Genomic DNA, 21319 nt, shown 5'->3' on the forward strand with positions numbered 1-21319 from the left:
GAAGAAAAAAATGACGAAATCACTAGAAGAATTCTAGAAGATCTTTCTCGAGAAATTAGAGAAAAAAATACAGAAGATTGGAATGATGTTGTAAGAGATTCTGAAGGTTTCTTTAAAGCCTCTTTTGCAAGCTGATAATGAAAAAAGTGGCTAAAGAAACCATTTTGATTAAAACAGATACCGTAAAATGGGGCGAATAGAAACACTCTACAACATGTTTTAATGAGTACACCTTAAACAGTGTGAAAAAAATCAATTATATTAGTCTCAAATATGGGTCGCGTCTCCCTTGGCTGATACCCCAATTGCTGTTAAAAAATAAAAATTATTTCGTATAAAGATTTGTGAAAATGTTGTATGTTTCTATTCACCCCGCAATGGGGCAACATTTTTAATTTGTAAATAGCCTATCGATACTTTGTTGCTATTGAACAAATGTAAAAAAAATATTTCAGTAGGTTTTCAAAGTTTACCTTTACATAATAGTCGAATTTCTAACTGTAGGTCGCTTTGTTTCTGTTCGCCCCACTTTTTCTATTCACCCCGTTTTACGGTTATACCATATTGATTTGATTCATTCCGTTTTTTATTGTGTTCTTTGTGACGGAGAAACAAAATACAGCCGATGTGTCGAAACATATGCATTGCTAAATTCCACTGAAAGGTTCCAGATAAGGGACGTGTGATATGAACTAAAACTATGTTACATAGTCTCTATGAGCATACAGCTTCAGTAAGCGTAGCTATTGTATATTCCGATGCATATACTTCAGTGTAGACAGTTTGATTTGATTGAGTTTGCTATTATAAATATGATTTCTATATTCTAGTTTAAAATAATAAAAAAACTCCCGCCACGTATTCGTATAATATCATCCACTCTTTCGAAACGTACCATTAATATATAAGTGCCAGCTTGGTCAAAAACATAATCCCGGTTTTCTCAACTATAAATCTTAACATGAATATCGCAGATCTGTCAGTGTGTGGACTTACCCTCAAATATATGCAAAGGGGTGGCAGCTTACTTGATCATTTCGATGATCATAAAACTGATGGTGGAACCACATGCCAGCCCCACTCCAAGAAAGGCAGCCATCATCGATGAGGCCATCTCCTTCTCTTCCTGATCGACTGCTTTGGGTGCCCCTATCAGAGCAATGTTGGCAATATAGCCGTTCGACAGTGAAAAACCAGCCATCAGCGCAATGAATATGTAATCCGAGTGGATCATCACCGGAAAGCTGTGATGGGGTCGGATGTTACACAGCAACATCATCGGGACGAATGCGATTCGACTAATGGTAGCCACGCTCAGTAGGAATGGACTGGATGAAAGCTGTGGATATAAATTATGAGTTAGAAAGTATCTTCATGATAAAAATAGAGATAGTTTACCCATTCGAGTGATCCGGCGCAAACCCTTCCAAGGTAGTCACCCGTATTGAATAGCAGATAGTTGACTACAGGCAAGAAGTACACGTCGTTCCAAGGATGACTTTGTGATTGCGATCCAACCAAGATGGTGACGGCTGGATAGATGGAGAGCGTGGTCACGAACACCAACCACTCGGAGAACCCAAAAAGCCAAATCTTCCGAAGCACTCCCATGAATGTGGGCTCCTGTCGGGGAAGCAACTCCCGAGTCATTTCGTCCACATCGAGAGAACTTTTCATCAGCGTTCGCGGCGAGGTATAGTACTTGAAGAAGAGCGTCTTGGACATCACCACGTACAGCACCAGAGAGCACAGTAGGACCAGCGTTCCCACTATGAAGAACACAAAGGCCGTCACGGTTGGGGCGGCACCGAACGTTAGGGCAATGATTTCCGCTGAGGCGGAAAAGATTCCACCAAGTGCTTGGCCGCTCACCACGGCCGACATGTAGTCGGACGAGAATTGACCCGCAATTCCGAACAGGCTGCCGGACATGATGGCCGAGAATGCTGAAATTGGAAGGAGATGATGAGCACAGGACATAGAACCTATGAATGATTTTACTTATTGAAAATGATAATGTCATAATAATGATAATGATATTGAGAAAAAATACGTGAAAAAGTTAAAAAATTGAGAATGTGTTACTGTATCAATAGAGTAGTTCAACATAATCATTTTAAAGGCTTATTTTTTCCGTTTCCATTTGTGGTTCCAGACAACCAGTTCATTTTTAAGGGAAAAGTTATAAAATGTGCCTAGGGTAGTTTTCGATCAGAAATATCAAAATACTCGCAAAAATCAGTTTGTTGACCGATTTTCATTCCATTGGGCATACCTAAATGAAATCCAAACACGCTGAAAAATATAGTAGAGTTGAATCTAAGAACCCGCCTATTAGAACCAACCATTCTTGTTTGTATTGAATCAATCCATCTGGTGGTTTTCTTCTATGTGGGCATTTTTTTGAAACAACAAAATTCTGTGTCGAATGAAATATTGGTATTCGATTTTAATTTCAACAGATTAAAATTGTTGTTTCAATAATATCTATTAAAGCAATTTATTAAGTTGCAAGACAAGTTGATTTATTTTTTATTTTTTTATTTAGAATTTCCCAAATTGGTTTCGACCGGTGGGTTGAGCAGCGGCGGTGGTACCGGTCTAGATCATAACTTACAGGTTGTATTTTGAAACACTAATTCATCAAATATTATCAAAAATCTACTTGATCAGTGAATTAGTAGAAATATTATTAAAAAGAAAATATTTCAAATCAAACCAAATGCTTTGGTTTTGTTAATATCAGTAAACAGTATTGTCGAAACAACAATATTTTGTTTTTTTTTTCGTTTCAACACACATTATTTTTTACTTCAATATAGGAATTTAGATTAAACAAATTATATTCAATTGCATTTCTCTTCGTTTTTGAAAGCTGGTTTTTTTTTTTAATTTTTAGAAACAACAAATTATTTTGAAGAAATAAATGAACGTTATCATTAAAGCTATCAGAACACGCTTTGCCAAATATGAAAATATTTGGCTAGGCATAAATGAACAGCCAAACATCGGTTTTCATTCGGGCAAAACATTTACGGCAAAAAACATCTGCCTGGCTCTGAATCATTCCAAGCCAAATATTTGCCATAGTGTACTGGTGGCTTAAGTCAATGAAAATTGCCGTTAAACCGCGCGTCAACAATAAAATTGGTTGAATCTGTAAAGAATTCGTTTGCATTTACAATATATTTCTCTGCGTGAACATGTCTAGTTTAAGAAACCCAACGGAAAATCCGAATATGGTCACTATGGACACTGGGGAATTGATACATTTAGATAAATCTTTTTGGAATCCCTAACTGTAACGACCTGTAATTTCGAAACCAAATTTGTAAATCAAGCATCTACCAAAAATTATGAAGTTTTGTTACAAAGGAAGTTGAGATATTTTTTTTAGTTTACCGTAATCCGGGGTAACATTGATCAGTTTTTAGGATATTTCTTAAATATTTCACCCAAAAATGTAAATGTTGTGAGTTTCATATTTTTAAAACAAGTACTGCCACCCATAGCTCGTGACTATATACTGTATTTTGTTATTTGAAAGATTTAAGCATGTTTATTAAAATGTTTTAGGTGATTTTTTCATTTAGCTGATATGGGGTAACATTGATCATCCATGTAAACAACGTTCGGTAATATTGAAAATGTCGTTACTTACTAAAATCATGGCCCCTGAAGCCGAATATGGTGTTCAAACGCTTACATCTCATTTACTTTTTGAATTATTCTACAATTAAAAACACATCCAACAGCGAAATACGCCTAAAGGTAGGCAATTTCCTAAGGGAATTCTACATTCTTAACAGTAATTCGTTAATGTTGCCTAATTGAACATACTTATAAAAGTTTTGACAGCGGAATCATTTTTGGCGATGCCATTTTTAGTGAGAACCGCATTTTCCTTGCTCATATCGGTTGCAGAACTTATGTGAGACATAAATCTTTGGTAGTGTCATCCTTAACCATTGAAACCATTGTTTCGCAAACTTGACAAATTTACGCATAAAGTTAACGCAATTTTTGCAAAACTCTTAGTTTTTAATAGCACATAAATATAAGAAAGAGAAGCAACATTCATGCTTTGGAAATGTTTCATCAATAAATGATGAAACCAACTTATTACGAGATGAGTCATTCCGATCAATGTTACCCCGCTGATCAAAGATACCCCGGATTACGGTACATATGATATATAACACATATGATGTGCACTAGTTATAGGAACAATAACAGAAAGCCTGAACACACCATAAATAAAATAATTGATTGATTTTTCATCTTCAAACATTGAACCAATGTTTATTACCATATTGCGTCTTCAAATTTTACTCAAATCCGATGACCAAAAATAAGCCCATAAATCTCGGAGGGCACTCGATATGTTTATTGATATTTCATAATATTACTTACAATGTAAAACATGGGTAAATACATTTTATGCTAATAAATCTTCGAGCGGTTTAGTAGAATATCTATAATTAGATGAAAAAATCGAATTTAGTACTTTACAATTGACTTCACCATTGTATCCGACACTGAAGACGGCCATACAGTTGAGGTCAAAATACGCGTATCTGTCCAAGGATACAAACTCTAGTGGCATTAAATGGTATAGTACTAAATTCGATTTTTTCATCTAGCTACATTTTATGCGCCAATATTGACTTTAAAAAACTTGAAGATCGAATGTTCCGATTTTATACAAATGATTTTGGCTTTATTTGAAATGTTCTCAACCAAAGGTGCTCGACTTGCACCCTATAGTTTCTTTAGCACGTGTTGTAGCGGAAGTAAAATATAGGAAGCCTAAACGCAACTTATTGCTAGAATGGAATTACCTTATAATTCAGAAATTCCTGCCTGAGTTTTTAGGGAGTGTTATTGCTAGAAAGCATTTTTAGTTGGCTTTAAGTGGTATTTACATAAAAGTTTATCAAAGTTTAGAAGATGCTTATGATATATGCCTTATCAAAAAATGGTAGAAATCATGTTTTTTTTTCGATGGATTTACCTAATAAAAATATAATTTTATTCGGAACTATAGAAGAATTGTCTGTCAATACTACTGAAAGTAAAATGACTGGAGGTGTTTTCAAATGACATCCCCTAATATTTAATTTGAATTCAACCCACATTATTTAATGTTCATCTAATTCCTATCTTTCTGTTTTGTTCTATTTCCATTATACTAAACATAGGAAAAATCTTCATGTGGACAGTCCGCTTCGGGAACGGGCCATTTGGCATAATAATCATATGGCATAACCAAAATTATACTTTTCAAAATATACCTGTACTTCATGAAAAAACTTTTATGCCAAATGCCCTTTATGCCAAATAACCTTATGCCAAAAGGCTACCCTCAGCTTCACAGTAGCCAGTCAGCGTTCACTGAAGCCATTCTACAAGTTCGATCGATGTGTTTCACGCGTAGGTTTTCACTAATTGTGATACGCCTCTATCGGACGTGTAAAACCAGTCGCTATCGACAATAAAAAATCAAATGTAAAACACGTCAATTTACAAACAGGCCAACACATTTCTGGAGAATTAATTGTCGATTTCATGATTTTCTGATACCAGGCGCTGATTACAGACGCAAGGTTTCTCGCAAAATGACATGTTATGTAACATGTCACGCGTGAATGGCAAATATAAGTCCTTGCCATGATAGACAAATTAGTTCTACTAGTGATGGTTATCGCCATTGCAAAACACATTCAAATAAAAAAAAAGACTTTGCTAACGAACCAGGGTCAATGCTTAAGGGGCTGTTCATTAGACCGTCCCTAATTTTTCGAAAATGCGAAATGTTATATGTTCGTCATTGTAAAGTGCTCGTTTCGGCAAGAAAAAAATCAGGTAAAAATTTGTGCACGCAGCATGAGTACGATTAAAATATGATATAACGCAAAATGTGCCAATTTTGGACCCCCTCCCTCCCCCACATAACAGCTTTTGTATGAAAAAATTATATATTTTGTATGGACCGTAACACTACGAAAGACCACCTCCCCCCCTGTTGCGTTACGTAATATTTGAACGATCCCTTTGTAGTTATGAATTTTATGTCAGCGTGCAGTGTTATGAAGTTATCCACAGTATAAAATATTATTTTACTTAAAATTTTATGCTGATTATCAATTTGTTACTAGTGGCTTTTCGTACTCATGTTGCGTACACTAGAGCAGGGAGCTCGATTTGGCACACGGGGGTCATCTACACCAAATACCTTTAGGGTGGTTGTTGGAGGACCACTTAGCGCCGGCGTACGGACTTCAAATTCTTACCTGATTTTTTTCTTACCAAAGCACTTTGCAATGACGAATTTATAACATTTCACATATTCGAAAAATATGGGGCGGCCTACTTTTCAAAAACCACGTGGTCATTTTTTCCCGTTTTTTTAGACCCTCACCTCCACCCTTCGTGGTCATTTGTCCACACAAGAATTTTAAAATTTGCATGGACCGTGGTCATTGATCAGACACCAACCTCCTCCTATAAATGACCACGTGGTGAATGGACGACTCCTCACAGAATTACATGTTTTACACGTCATTTCACCTTACCATTCGACACGACAGATCCATGTTGAAAAGATTTTGGATCAACGTGTGGATTATTTTCAGTGTAATTTATCTAAGGGCCAAAAATCGCATTCGTAAAAGATTTTTCATCAAATACCACCCAAAGGAGTAGAGATATCGCAATTTTGAGGAGATTTTTTGTCCTTAAGGCCCAAGTGAAAATGGTGCATAAGTCAAAGATGAAAAAGCAGTTTTCTCCTTTAAAACCAACAAATCGAAGACAATAAAAAACACAGCTCTTTAGTTTTCTAAAAGAAACAGCTTTCTGTTTTTATTTTCTTCGATTCGTTGGTTTAAAAGGAGAAAACTGCTTTTTTTTAGTTTTGACTTTTCAACCATTTTTACTTTGGACTTTACGGTCCAATTTTTTAAAAGTTTACTGAAATGGGAAAATGGTTCTTAATCAAAACTTCTTCATTTTTCATAGAATAATAATCATTTTCCATTTTGTAAATTTTGACTATGAAAGATTTTTGGAAATAAGCCAATCATGTTTTTTCGATAGTTAAGTTTTGCGATAGTTGATTTGGAAATTCTAATTTGGAATTTCCACAAGAATTTCTTGAAAAAGTTGTTTTTTGGAATTCATTTATTGATGCTTCTAGAAACTAATCTAAGGAGTTCCTAAGAATTTCTTCAAGAACTGCCCTGGAATGTTAACATGGTTTTCTCTAGAAATTGCTCCCAAAATGCCTTTATTGCTCCAGATTTTTTCCCATAAACTACTACAGCATTATTCCAATGTAATTCCAGTCATTTCTACAAGAAGTACTACCGGTGGTCAGTTCTAAGTTATTTTGTTAGCCAATAGACATCAAAGGAGTCATTCACTCGTTATTGTGTGAGGGAAACAGGAACATTGAGCAAAAATCGCCAAAATTGTCGTACATAAAAGATGGACGGGCCCAGAGTACCGTAAAATGGGGTGTTAAGGAATGAAAAAGAAATTCTAATTAAATTTCGAGCAACTTCTAGTATGTCAATAATTGAACAAAATACAGTCCTACCATTCTCCCGGCGTGTGTGTCAAATGCCAATTACAATGAAGACGATCCTATTGCAGATTTCTGAGATAATCATAAAAATATGTGCATTTCGACGAAAATGCAAAATGGGGTGTTAAGGAATTTGAGCTTTGTAAATAAAACTATATTTTGCCAACAGAAGGATTATTACAACAAGCTTTAAATTTGAATTGGGCAAGTGCAGTGTTGTGAAAAACTCAATTTCTCACAACTCACGCTTGAGATTTTTCATGTGTGAGTTGTCAATCATGCAACTCAGCAGTCAAAAAATCATGGATGAGTTGGCTCACCTTTTTAACTCATTGTCTCGTATTTCCACAGTTTACTCACACACGGCAATAATTTCTTGTTAGTGTGTGTTTATACAATCCTTCGCCCACTGAACCGGCAGTGCTTTTATGGAAGAAAATTATTTCCAACTACTGATTTTTTTTTCTAAGTTGCAAATAATTTTAGCCCTGGAAATGGAAGGTTGATAGCTCTAATGTCCAAACAACGACCCATTTCAAGGATGCCTGATCATACACGTACATCCCGAGGTCATTGTCCGATACAATAAGCCCCGCATTAAGGCATTCCTGATATCAAATGGATATATGAAATGCATTAATACTTCCTCAATCAAAAGTTAACGCTTTGATGTTGGCACGTTTTTAGTTTTATATACAACACAAATAGTTTAATATTCAACAATTCCAATCAACCCGGAATATAAAAATGGAAATCTCTCACCAAAGTTCCGTGGTCTTCAATGTCGAACCATATACCAGTTTCCCCCATTGGACTTAACGCTTCCGACATCCGTTTCTTCGTTTCAGTTAAAATCCATCCAAGGCGGCTTTGGCGCTGCCCTCACCATAGTAGCAAGCATGCGGTCACTTATTGAGATTCTTCCCTATTTTGTCAAACAGTCGTCATCACAAGACCACAATGAGCACACATTTCAAATGATTTAATAATTCAATCACATTTTCAACCACGTGGTCCCAGTAATATAATTTAACTTTTCCGATCAGCGTATCGAGTCACTTCAATCCGAGTGGCGCATTATCCGCCAAACCGCTGACGCAATCGAGAAAACTTGACCTGATAAAAAAAATGACACGCAACACAAACAGCACAATTAAAACACCATCCACTAAAGATTCAAACAGTTACACTTTTCCCCAAAACACTTGCCGGGTGGCATAGCACTACCAGCCGAATAGCCGAATCGAGAAAAACGGGGAACCGATATAAAACGTGGAGCGATTTCAAAAACACAACCACGGCAATAATTTCTTGTTAGTCTGCTAAAATTACAGTGATACCTCCATGAGTCGATGTTCCATGACTCGTTATCGACTCATGGAACCATACTAAAAACAGAATTTCATGGTTACTATGATGGTCCCTAGAAGCCACTTTCCAAAGGATTGCTGTTCCATGACTCGATATTTCCAGGAGTCGATGGTCCCTTCAATATCGACTCATGGAGGTTTCACTGTATGTTAATCCTTTCTAACGTAAACAACAACATTCGGGTTTCACAAGTTTTTGCGACTGAATCATTTTTTACGGTTTGAGTTGATTGAGTTGATTTTGCATCAAAATCTCAAGCGTGAGATTTGCGAAGCAGATCTCTAATGAGTTTGCTCTCACGAGAGAGCGTATTGATTGAGATTTTGAGTGTGAGTCTATCAACACTGGGCAAGTGTCCAATATGCCTATTAAACAAAGCACCACACCAAATAACCGATTTACATGTGGCATACACCCAGTGGCATGGTCGGAAAAAATCCTAACGAAAAGTTTCCAATATAGAGCGGAATTCGCGTACACTATATCACAATGTACTCAATGATCGACAACACTTAACACATGCCCACGAAGCCTAAAAAGTTTTCCAAAAAGAGCTCGGAAACCTTATTTTATTATTATCTATCTAGGACCTAGGAAGTGCTTAAAAGAATCAATAGCTTCAAAAGCATCTAAAATAAGATAATCATTCCTATTACCAAACTTTTCACCAATGTAATGGAACAACTTTTGAAAATATTATCATGATAACTACATGTTCACATTAAACAGTTTTTATCTACATTTTCCTACTAATTTTACCAAATTTTGAGATAAGTTTTTGGTAATATTTAGTGACTTACGAAATAGATCCCTTAACTTTACATTGCAGGTTAACTTCATGGAACAACCTAAAACTATATTGAAATATATTATGGCATTAATTGAAATGAGTTAACTAACTTAGAAAAGTTAGAATAGATAATCTCTTAACACCTCACTTATTTTTAAAACGAGACTTTTTCATAAAAGATCCTTAAAATCGAAACCCAGATATAATTTTAAGAAGTTTTTGTCTGTTTTATGATATCTATTAAATTTGCCTATCTTCTACGTTACTGTCAAACGGGCTGAATTGCAACGGCGGTGTGACTTGCAACACATTGTAATTTACAACTAAATTTCACTATAAAACAAAAATTGCAGAAGAAAATTTGTTTTAAATCGGTGCTTCAATACGTGTGACGCACAATTCAAGTAGGGGCCACGATTAAAGCTCTTATTATAAATATGTTTATACAATAAACATATTTTTTTCAATGTCTTGAAAACTGATACTTGATGCAGGTCGAAAACATGAGATAGATTTAATTTACAAAAGTAATACTCTACATGTTGTTTCTACAACTAATAAGTGATAATATGACGAATTTTATTTTACGAAATTGTAGTATCAACTTTTTAATAAAAATCATTTTTATATAGATGTACCTATAGGGGGTGACTTGCAACACTTTATTTCTAAGCAATTTAGAGTTTTATAAAACTTAAAAACTTTTGTGTTAGGTCTACTTTATAATCAAAAGAGTAATAATTCATCAATCAACTACAAACACTCGTTAAACATATTGTTCAGTTATGATTTTGGACCTTGATGATTTAACGCCTCTTTTTCCCATACAAATGTAGTTCAATTATTTAAACAAATTAACAAAAAGGTATTCATAACGCTTTAAATACATGAATAACAATACTTAACAAGTGTGACTAATAAAAAGTAAGGTACCGTGGGGCAAATGGGTAATGGTTTTCGCATAGTTGGGGTTCTTCAAATCCTAGAGGCTTTAAATTAAAACAAACGAGGTCGTGTATATTTTTCAGCTTGACTCCCACCAAATATAAGCAGTATGCTGAAATTTATTTTTATGTAAAATTGAAGAAAAAAGTTCAGAAAAAGTTTTTGAAACACGTCTCCTTATTAAGTTTATCGTTTTGAACAATAAATTCAAAAACTAACAGTTATATTCACGATTTCTATTACCTTTAACATTTGTAAAGGCGTCCCAATGAACAATAACATAAGTAACATGTAAACAAAGAAAATTTTATTCTTGTTACTTGAATTTTCTTCTGCTCAGTTATGTTTGTTGGAATGATTAGACAACATTATAACTGCAACATTTCCAATGTTAGTTCATGGGACAGCAATTGCATTTCTACTCTGTAGAATTTACACCGCTCGTTATTTGTTAAGAAAATCGGATATGACGTCGGATAACTCATCGGGGGAATTCAAACGGAATCCTCCAATAAAGTGTTTAGAATCTTTTTTATGTGGATACACCTATACCCCATTTTTTATGTTTTGAACTAGCTTTACATATACATTCCACGAGATTTACATGCGTTCTTTTATATTAGGACTTTTCAATCAACGTCTTGTTTTCAATCGGCTGTCCGAAGTAAACATATTAATATCGTAATATTTGGCAACCTTTTTTTAGAGAAGTTCCATGATTTGGCCATGATAATAGCATTTAACGCTTTGAGTATAGTGTTTCTTGAAATATCAGCACGTTCTGTTGTTCTATGATAATTGCGAACCTTGTATACTTATAGCTACCTAGAGAGAAAACACAAATTCAATCTCTAAAGTGAAACTTTTCACTTTCCCCACGTGATTAGAAAATCGACGGTGTTTCAATTTAGTTATTTTTAGGTCTACGTCGAATGAATTCTAAAACTTTTTTTATTGCAGTTTAAAACTGTCAGAGGGGACAACTTAGAAGTGGTACAGAAAATTATTTTCCGCAATTTTTATCCGCGGAAAATATTGAAATAAGATTGCACGCCGCCAACTTGTTACGGAGTGATAGTTGACAGGTTAACAATTTTTCGCTCTAGTATGCAATAATGGCTGAAAATTTTCAGAAATCTCTTACCTATCGTATTGTTCTCAATGGCCTCAAAGGTTTACGCATCAGTTTAAAGCGTTAATTCACATACTGAGTTTAATATACCAATTATTTTCACTTACCCCATTTACCCACTTGCCCCGCGGTACCTTATCAACATTTTGTTGGAAAAAAACTAAATTAGCATTGAGTGTTGCAAATCACCCCGCACAAGGCCTTTTAAAAAAATCACCTTTTTGATGACTTTTGATATGACAAAATAATTCGATTCAATCTTCTGTAATCCCATTCTGTAGGTGAGCCAGTCATTAAAAGTTCTACAAGGAATTTAGATTTTTAGATGACGCTTAGATCATGCTTTTGGTTGATTGAAGTTGAAAAGTGTTGCAAGTCACCCCGTTTGACGGTATTTCAGATGACTTATATATCGACTTTCAACGTTTATGTGATTTGTCGAACTTGATTGAGAAGTTCAATCCCTTAAAACCCCACGTGTGTCCTTAACACCCCATTTTACGGTACTTAAAGTATTCCACCATGTATAAAAATTTTAAATTTTCATACAAGGATCAATCAAACACAATGCCAAGCTTTCATTTGAGGTACAAGTTTCTCAGATCAGATCATTATTGTGAACGCACCAACCATCTACTTAAAAAAATGCCTAAAAGGTTGGGCATGCCTGATCTAGAATGATCATTTTATTTTTGTGAGCTGTTTGAAATGTTGAGTCAATTCTTTATTGGTTAGGAACAAAGGATGATGAGCGATTGTAGAAGCATGATCAAATGAAATGGTACATCCACTATATATGTATGTTCAAGTTCAAATACGTCTCATATGGAAACGTCATATAACCGATGAAACAATACCCCAAAAATTGATTCGAATGGAATGTTACTATCAACCTTATGCCTCACCAGTTAAAGCTGTACTTTGACTTGTGACGCTGACTCAAGCATAGCGCACATAACATAGCTGACTCATAGCTATTCCAGCTTAACTGGACCATGCTGCTTCTTACTTGCATCACTTACCATTCACAACGACAACCGATGAAAGCGTGATAAGGAAGAATGTATCCTGCCACTGATCGGTGTCCACTTGTGTCAAAGCCGTCGTTCCGATAAATAGCAAAAACATCATCACCAACGAGCCGACCATTCGAATCCGCAGCGAAATGTAATGTCCGAAGCCTGCATTGAGCAAAAGGAACAGCGTGCTCGGCACCGACGCCGCTATGCTGAGATCGGACTGGAACTCCAGTTGCCGGGGCGTAAGCACACTCGAGTCGTTGCTTGATATGTTGCGGAATTTGAAATGCCAGTACTGAAATTGGTAGAAACAGTATATAAAACTTTTCATGATAATGACATGCAAACAGAACACACGGTGCTCCTCAGACCGTTATTATCAGAAAAAAAAAATCATCTGATTTGTGCTCACCAATCGATTTTTATAGCTTAACTGCAGAATTTAAAAGAAAAATCGTAGGTCCCATGTTGACATTATGACCTTTTGATGGTACAAGTCCATACTAGAAGTGCTAGAACAATTAATATGTTTCGCATCGTGAGGCCGAGCTATGAGAGCCGATTGATAGACTTGGACCTATTCCGAAACAGAAGGGATACCATCAAAGCTTTAACTATTGCAGATGTGCTACTAATTCGTATCGATAATCATCGGGGCTACAATTTGCCTGTTGATGTAAATAAATAAAAAAACCAAGCTGAGGGTCGTGCGTTCGAATCCCACCGGTCAAAGATCTTTTCGAGTTGGAAATTTTCTTGACTTCCCAAGGCATAGAGTATCTACGTACTTGCCACACAATATACACATAATAAATGACCAATCGACAAAGAAAGCTGGGACATTACGTCAGGAAGAAGATGAAAATATTCATGATGTGGAGAATATTTACTACCTACACGATTTTCTTTACCAACTTGCCCCAAGTTACCCTCTAAAAATCAACTGGTGAGCACAAATTAGATGGAGATTTTTCTCAACTAATAACGATCTGGAGAGCACCGCGAAACAGTCATCCTTCTTACCTCTTCGGCAGTGACGAAAAAGTTCCAAGGTAGAAGGGTTGTCATGCCCAGAAGATAAAATACTGCATAGGTAAAATTGTACTTGTCCACCGGTGCCACCCGTAGGCTGCCATCATCCTGACGCCGATTCCGCGTTCCACTTCGAGTTCCCACGGTGGCCGTCGTTGGAATGTTGTTCACTGACCCTGCATTGATGGAACCCGCATAGTTGCTGTCGTCCACAAAAGTGGCCTCGCTGTCGTCTTCGTCTTCGTTCAGGAGCAGCGGCCTCCGGGTTGTATTCGTTGCATAATCCATTCCGCCGTCTCCTCGCGATCTGAAGCGCACCCACGACAGTAAACTATCCCGCATTCACTTCCCCTCGGCACAAAGCAATGCCCTAATTAGAATACAAATGCTCTTCTAAGCAGTTATCACCACAGCAGCAGTACACATCGCCTCATGATAAGCGAATCGAAAACTGCGCTGCAAAACGAAATCTAAACGCAAATCGCTCTGGCTCTCTAGGTCAAGTTGACGATGATGCTGCTGCTGGACGGATCGATTTGCGAACGCCACAACGAACTGATAAACGAACGCGCGAACACGGTAAATAGTAGATTATAATAATGCAACGCAGGGTAAGTAAAAGTGCATCCTGGATGCAACACAAAGCACTACTGAAGAAAGGGGGAAACTCGCGTTTGCATCCAAACGAAACGACGGCCAGCTGACTAATCACTGGAACTCGGCGAGATGGACCAACTCGTGGTCTTAGCCAGTCGAAAAGACAATCCAAAAAAAAAAAAAAAAATAATCACTGGAACTGATTGGCGATGGGTGGAAAAATGTAAACAAGGCACGCACACATTGAAGCTGCGAAGTGACAAGCAAAATTAGTTCAGCCGCCCAAGCGGCTGATCGCTATTATGGGCGGCTGTTGAGGGTTATGTCTCAGCTTAGGGTTTGCAGATACGCTACATAAACACGCTGATTAATTTCAGTTCAGAGTCTGAGCTAAGCACTCAAACAGTTAAGTGAAATTGTTTGAAACCAAGGGGGAGGTGGGACGTGCAAAGCCCCACGAGTGAGTACTATTATTATCGAAATAGAGGGGTTGTGTACAAGACACCACCACATGACGTGAACTACGCCATTTTATTTGTTGCATGCTACTAGTTACTGAATTCGATTCCCAGACAATCTATGATTGTAATGTCCATAATGTAAATTTTCTTGACTTTTCAGGGCATGATATGCCATGGTAGGGAGTCATCCAAAAATGACGTCCATTGATTGGGGGAGGGGGAGGGGTCTACGAAAATGTGACAGTGCACAATGGTCGGGCTCCATATAAAGGAGCGGCCAAAACTACCAAAACACTTTTTTGATATTTTTATGGTTTTTATCATTTTAAAATATACCTTATGTATTGTATTACCAGGTCCGTCACACTCGGGCTCAGATTGGGTACCACTTCTAGTACTGCATTTGGTCCCTCGGTAGTACAAAAGGTACCCAAGTTTGACAGATCGCAGTACACTTTTCACGGCATTCTAGATTACCTTATGAGCCATAAAATTTTGGGCAACTGCAAGGGACATGAAGGTCTTTAATTTGTCTTTGGTATTACTATGATTCGCAATGGATCATTAAAATAACCAAAACGGCTGCTATGGAAAGCATAGATAGCGCCACCGTAGCCTTGTGTGTTTGACAGAACAGCCATGCTGTCACAATGTTAAATCCCATATACAGTAGCGCCTTTGTTTTGATGCGATGAGCACTTGCAAAAACTACCTTCAATGATCCATTGAAATTGAATTGAAATTTAAATTTCTTTGACTTTTATGACATCGAACAATAAATAAAGTACATAATTCATATTTAAGGAATGCAATATTTTCCCAAAGTTACGCACTATGGGCTCATTCACAAATTTCATAACGCTAAATGGGGTGGGTGGGTGTCCTCATGATGTTACGGCTCATACAAAATTTGTAGAATATTCATACAAAAAGCGTAACGAGGGGGTGGGTGGGTGTCAAAAATGGCCATTTTCGGCGTTATGAAATAAATGAATGAACCCTATCTGAAAGCTTATGATTCAACACTTTTATCAAGCATGAGGATGGAAACAAATATTTGGTTGAAGCTTTAAGGCCCAAACGCAATGATAGCGGAACGGCAACGGAATGCGGAACCGGTTCACCAGCATGTATCACAACATCTCGACTGAGCTGACAACGAATGAAATTGGATCAACACTGAGTCGACAAGCTGATTATAGTTCATGCTGGCGAACCGGTTCCGCATTCCGTTGCCGTTCCGCTATCATTGCGTTTGGCCCTTTAGTGTTGTTCAATATTACACTTTAGTAAATTTGATGATTTTGAACTTGAAAACAACTCTTGTTGCGTCATGTCGCCGCCATTTCGAATATTGCACTTTAAAATGCATCCTTAGATATTACAAAAAACGTTCAAATTTTTTGCAGAAATTTGCTGATTTGCAAGTTAGAGCTATTTGAATAATTCAATATTTTCATACATTTAGACGATATTTTTCATACCAAGTTGATATAAAATTTATTTAACCACTCTTCTACATATTTTGATCAAACTCGTGAAAATACAAACAAAATTTGTGCTTTCAGCCAAATTTGATTGCATTTCTAATAAAAACAAACTTTTTTTAAAAAGTTACGTAATATGTGAATAATCCCTTCTGAAACAATAAAAACGCCACATAACATATTTAGATTACATATTTCATCAATTAAGGCGATAAAACTAGTTTTGGCCAAACTTCGTAAATTTCCGACCATTGTGCAGTGCATGTATTAGGTATTGGAAAAAGCGAACATAGGGGGGAGGGGGGGTTTCTAGAAATCCCGAAAACCGATGGACGTCATATTTCAATCTTCCCTAGCCACACGTGTTCTATATGCAAAAAGCTTTGTTTCAGCGGGGACGCACAGTGGCCCAAAGCTGGCCAAAAGTAAAAAAAAAAATGTTTGCGAATTCCTTCTCGAATATTTTTTCTTGATTTCTTTAATATTGAATAACAATTCCCCAAAGTTTCAGATCTACCTGTGTATATTTCGATTTTTCACAGTATGTAACCTAGAGAGATGTCAGCTGAAATTGACCCTTTTGAATTTTTCAAATATCATGGGGGTTGTTCTATAGAAATCGTAGTTTTTGTACCAAATCATGACAAAGTCTTTCTCAACCGGTCCCATTCGAAAGAATATACCTTAGGCTTTGTTTGGAAGATATTTTGAACCATATTTGACATGTTTACTTTTGAGAATGTCAAGAAGTGAATAGCATAGAGATCCTTTAAAATTAAGGCATTTTTTCAAAGGTAGTGCAAGATATCTGAGAAACGCTCTAAAATGATCATTTACCCCTCAGTGTGTGGCAAATATTCCATAGTAATCGATGTACTATGGCTTCACTTGCGTTTTTTTTGCGCCAAGATAAGAAAAAAATATTTTTAGTTACACTGCGAATCAGACCATTAGACCATCATACCTGTTATATATATCGCATTTTTACCATTATAAGCTCCCAAATAGATTCAATAACCACCTCGAGCTTGCCCACGATATATAACTTCAAATTGGCATCGAAATAATGACGTTTCATTTGATTTTAATATGGATACGGATCTCATTGATTGAATTAAAAAATGTGCTATTTTAAACTAATTCTGTCAATTGTACCGGAAATATAGGTTTTCTGTTTCAGCAACTATTTCTATCCAATCACCTCTAAAAATCATGTTGTGTCAAATAATTAGCATTTCTGAACGTTTTGAATGATAATTATACTTTTGGCATGTATTTGTATGGGATGCGGCCACTGGGAGACGTAACGCCATGAATAAGAATGCTGTGACCAGAGTTGTAAACTTTGTATTATTATTTATAAATTTAGAATGTTATGTAAGTGTTATTATGGTATGCGTTTATAGGTTTCTTTTATTTGTTAGTTTGTAAGCGTTAAAAAGTTTCGTAATTAAATTTACTAAAAGTCGTCCATACATTGCAAATTGGGCATATTTTAGAGAAAAAAGTTTTTCTAACAGCGATTTTTTTAAGTCCAAAATGAATTTTTTATTTTATTTTTATTTCACTTTAAATAGTCTAGTACGATCATATTTCCAAGTGATAAATGAGTTTTAATCACAAAACAGATCATATTTGTTTTATTGGGAATAGTTAAAAGAAATAAAACGGAATTATACAGAGTTTTTTTTTAATTAAATTCAATTGATCTCGCACCAAACCGCTTATGAGAAAATCAACTCCGTCTAACAATCCGATGGGTTTTTTTTATGGTTGGAAAAATATCACAATAATATTTAATTTCTTATTTGGTCAAAGCCAATCTTAACAGGTGTCTGGAAAGGGTCAATATTATGCTTATGAAAAAAGTCGTGGTTTGTTTCTATTTTTATTACTGCTATATATCCTAAAACGTAGTATCTGCACATGAATATTTACATCATTTTTGGGCTTTACTGAATAAATTGAATATTTTTGGTTCATCCTCTGATATATATATATATATATATATATATATATATATATATATATATATATATATATATATATATATATATATATAACATAATAACATATATAACAGAAATTAAATTTGGTGATACATGTATCAGTTTGTTTCACTGCCACGATTGTGTTTCCATAGTATTTTGCAAGACTTGTTTTTTTTTGCCATTTGCTTGAGAGTGCCACCAATAGCGTCACAGGGGCCTTTGCCGTGGGATGTGGCAAAAAAGTGCCACTCTGCTTCCAATCCATGTATTTTCTTGAAATTACATAAGCTGACAATTTTTTTTTTTATTTTTTATTTTTTTTAGGTAGATAACAATACAAATATATTTATTATTTCTTATTAATCTGGCGTTTAACGCAGGTACGTTTAGTATGTTTTTTTTTCACAAAACTTTTTCTAGAATAGAATTTAATGGGGTATGGATAAGGTTGTTACTTTTCAATGTTTGCAATACTGTTGTGATACCTTTCAAACCATAAAAATCCTTCGGATTGTTAGACGGAGTTGATTTTCTCATAGGCAGAGGCAAAGTCCATTGATTGCCTGCATTTAAAAAACATAATCACTGTATAATTCCGTTTTTTAACTATTCGCAATAAAAAAATACAATCTATTTTCTGATTCAAACTCATTTATTACTTGAAAACACAATCATATTTGACGATTAAAAACAAAATCTTCGAAAAAAATAAATTTCAGTTTGGGACCTAAAAAATTTGAAGTTAGAAAAACATTTTTCCCTAAAATATGCCCAGTTTGCAATGTATGGACGACTTTTAGTAAATTTGATTACGAAACTTTTTGCTTAAGGATGATTAAAATCTGAAATGGCCGTTGTTTTAAATCGACTTTAAAGTTTTGAATTTTTTTTTCAGTGTAGAAAATGTGTTTTTATTTTTTCAATTTTTTCTCTAAAACGTCAGGAAATTTCACGACAGTCCCTTATACAACACTTTTTTGTAGGTCTTATCGTTTTCGAGTTATACGGGTTTATGAAAAAAGTAAAAAAAACTTTGACCCTTTCCAAATGTTAGTCTAGATCGATATTGAAAAAAAAACAAAGTATGTAAAGTATCTTAGTTTCACATAGTCTTCATACCCAGAAAGTTTCATTGAATTCTTAAGGGGTACTGCCAATCCCTTTGTCGAGTTGGCTTGAAATCCGTCTGTTGGATGTCCACCAGGAGGAATTCGCTTTGAAAGTATGAACAAGTCCCACAATATTATTTGACTATATTCCATAAAATGCTACAATTTGTATTATGAATATTTGAATAAGTTATTTATTTCAATTAATTACTTAATGATTCAGGGATCCTTTAAAAAAATCAATTACCCTGGGTATCCCTAGTCAAGTTGTCATTGAGGTGATTATGGAGAGAAACCACACCTCAAATTTTCAAGAGCACAAGCCTTGAGAACCAAACAGCGCTTCGCGTTGAAAATCTATCCCATTAGTCACCACCAGAGCTTTTTGGTGTGCAGGTAAGCAGTTGGTTCAATAGAGAGAAGACCACGCTAAGTGTCGTGGGCTCAAAAATCCCGCCGATCGAGAATCTTTTTTGATTGGAAATTTTCTTCATTTGTCAGGGAACGCGATATATTAATGCAAAATTGGTCATATGGTAGAAAAATTAGTACCCGTGGAAACGCTTCAAGTTTTGAAATGCCAAGTAATAAGGAACTCTTTTGCAGTTAAGATAAAGAATATGAAACATAAGCTAAATGATGCACAAACCTGAGAAAAACGTGACTTCATTGCGATTTGGGGAATACCTCGGAAGCGTCACATAAAATAAACATCACATATAAGGAAGATTTACCACCGCACTGCAATCACGTGTTCGTATAACTTTCTATCTATGTTCAGTACCAATTCGATGCGCATTCAACATACAACGTGGAACCGACAACATGGAAGCATCAACTCTATGTGAGACGTTTGCTGCATTGAACAAGGCTCAGTATCTACCACCAGCGACGAATTATGGCGCACCGGGGAGGACCAACTTTTATAAACCAGTTTTGGTCCTTCCCCCTGAATTCGTGATAGAATTATAGCGTCTGACTTTTGGAGACACATCTCGTTGGGTGGCCAACGAAAACCTGCATCACCCTACCCAACCTTATTTTCTGAGTCAAATTGACATGGGATGCAACTAGAGGTGGATGAAACAGTATCTTAAACAGCAAGACGCAGCCTAATACAAATCTGTTGAAGTTTATAAACTTTCATGGGATAAATTGAAAGTTCAAAATATAAATACATTATCCACCAATATCAATGAAATTTATAGTTCATGAACGTCGTTTGCTTTCACTATCATAGATATATGGTTAAAATGTTCATTTCTTTGAAAATAATCAGTATGTAATTTCAAAACCATGTTCGGTTGTGCAATGGGAAACATTGATAAACTTTTAGTTCTAATTTAGAACTTCTAAACACAGAGTTGCACGTTGTTATACTCCAAAAGCTTATGCAGATGCTCATGACCTTAGACTCAAAATACATGAAACATATTTATCCTAAATCTTCTTCTTCTTCATTCTGGTGACGTAACTCAACTGGGACAGAGCGTGCATCTCAGCTTAGTGTTTTCGTGATCATTTTCACAGTCACTATCTTTCAACTTTCTTTGCCAATGATTGCATGACCTGATTTGCTACTCGTTACATGCGCTAGTGTCTATGCACGAAAAAATTGCTAACAGGTAAAGCGAAAAATATTTGTATGGCGAAAAGCATCTAACGAATTATTTCTCAAAAATGGAAACCATTTTTGAAAAAAAAAAAAAAAAAATTGGTACCGGTTGTGCGTAACGATGATGGCTATTACGCTTACCAAATATTTTTTTGATTACAGCTTGCACCTACAAGAAATTG

The 21319-nt window shown here is 35.8% G+C and overlaps 1 protein-coding gene across 1 annotated transcript; it reads right to left on the reverse strand.

Moving 5' to 3' along the window:
- Window positions 1-708: 708 nt before the first annotated feature.
- On the reverse strand, window positions 709-14646 carry LOC5572900 (equilibrative nucleoside transporter 1). The gene is made up of 4 exons (XM_001660586.2): window positions 13869-14646; window positions 12849-13140; window positions 1399-1946; window positions 709-1339 (listed from the first exon to the last, which is right to left on the reverse strand). The coding sequence occupies exons 1-4, from the start codon at window positions 14217-14219 to the stop codon at window positions 1025-1027; spliced, it is 1506 nt and encodes a 501-aa protein (XP_001660636.1). The 5' UTR covers window positions 14220-14646; the 3' UTR covers window positions 709-1024.
- Between the last annotated feature and the right edge of the window lie 6673 nt (window positions 14647-21319).

The sequence above is a fragment of the Aedes aegypti genome, chromosome 2 (genome assembly GCF_002204515.2).
Source record: "Aedes aegypti strain LVP_AGWG chromosome 2, AaegL5.0 Primary Assembly, whole genome shotgun sequence".
Lineage (NCBI taxonomy): Eukaryota > Metazoa > Arthropoda > Insecta > Diptera > Culicidae > Aedes > Aedes aegypti.

What these genes read in the sequence shown, in the direction of transcription:
- LOC5572900 (XM_001660586.2), bottom strand. Translation starts at nt 14,219, where the DNA reads ATGCGGGATAGTTTACTGTCGTGGGTGCGCTTCAGATCGCGAGGAGAC. An exon ending in ATCGGTTGTCGTTGTGAATG is followed by an intron (nt 1,947 to 12,848) that starts GTAAGTGATGCA and finishes TTCCAATTTCAG; the next exon opens with CATTCTCGGCCATCATGTCC. An exon ending in GCGCCGGATCACTCGAATGG is followed by an intron (nt 1,340 to 1,398) that starts GTAAACTATCTC and finishes TTATATCCACAG; the next exon opens with CTTTCATCCAGTCCATTCCT.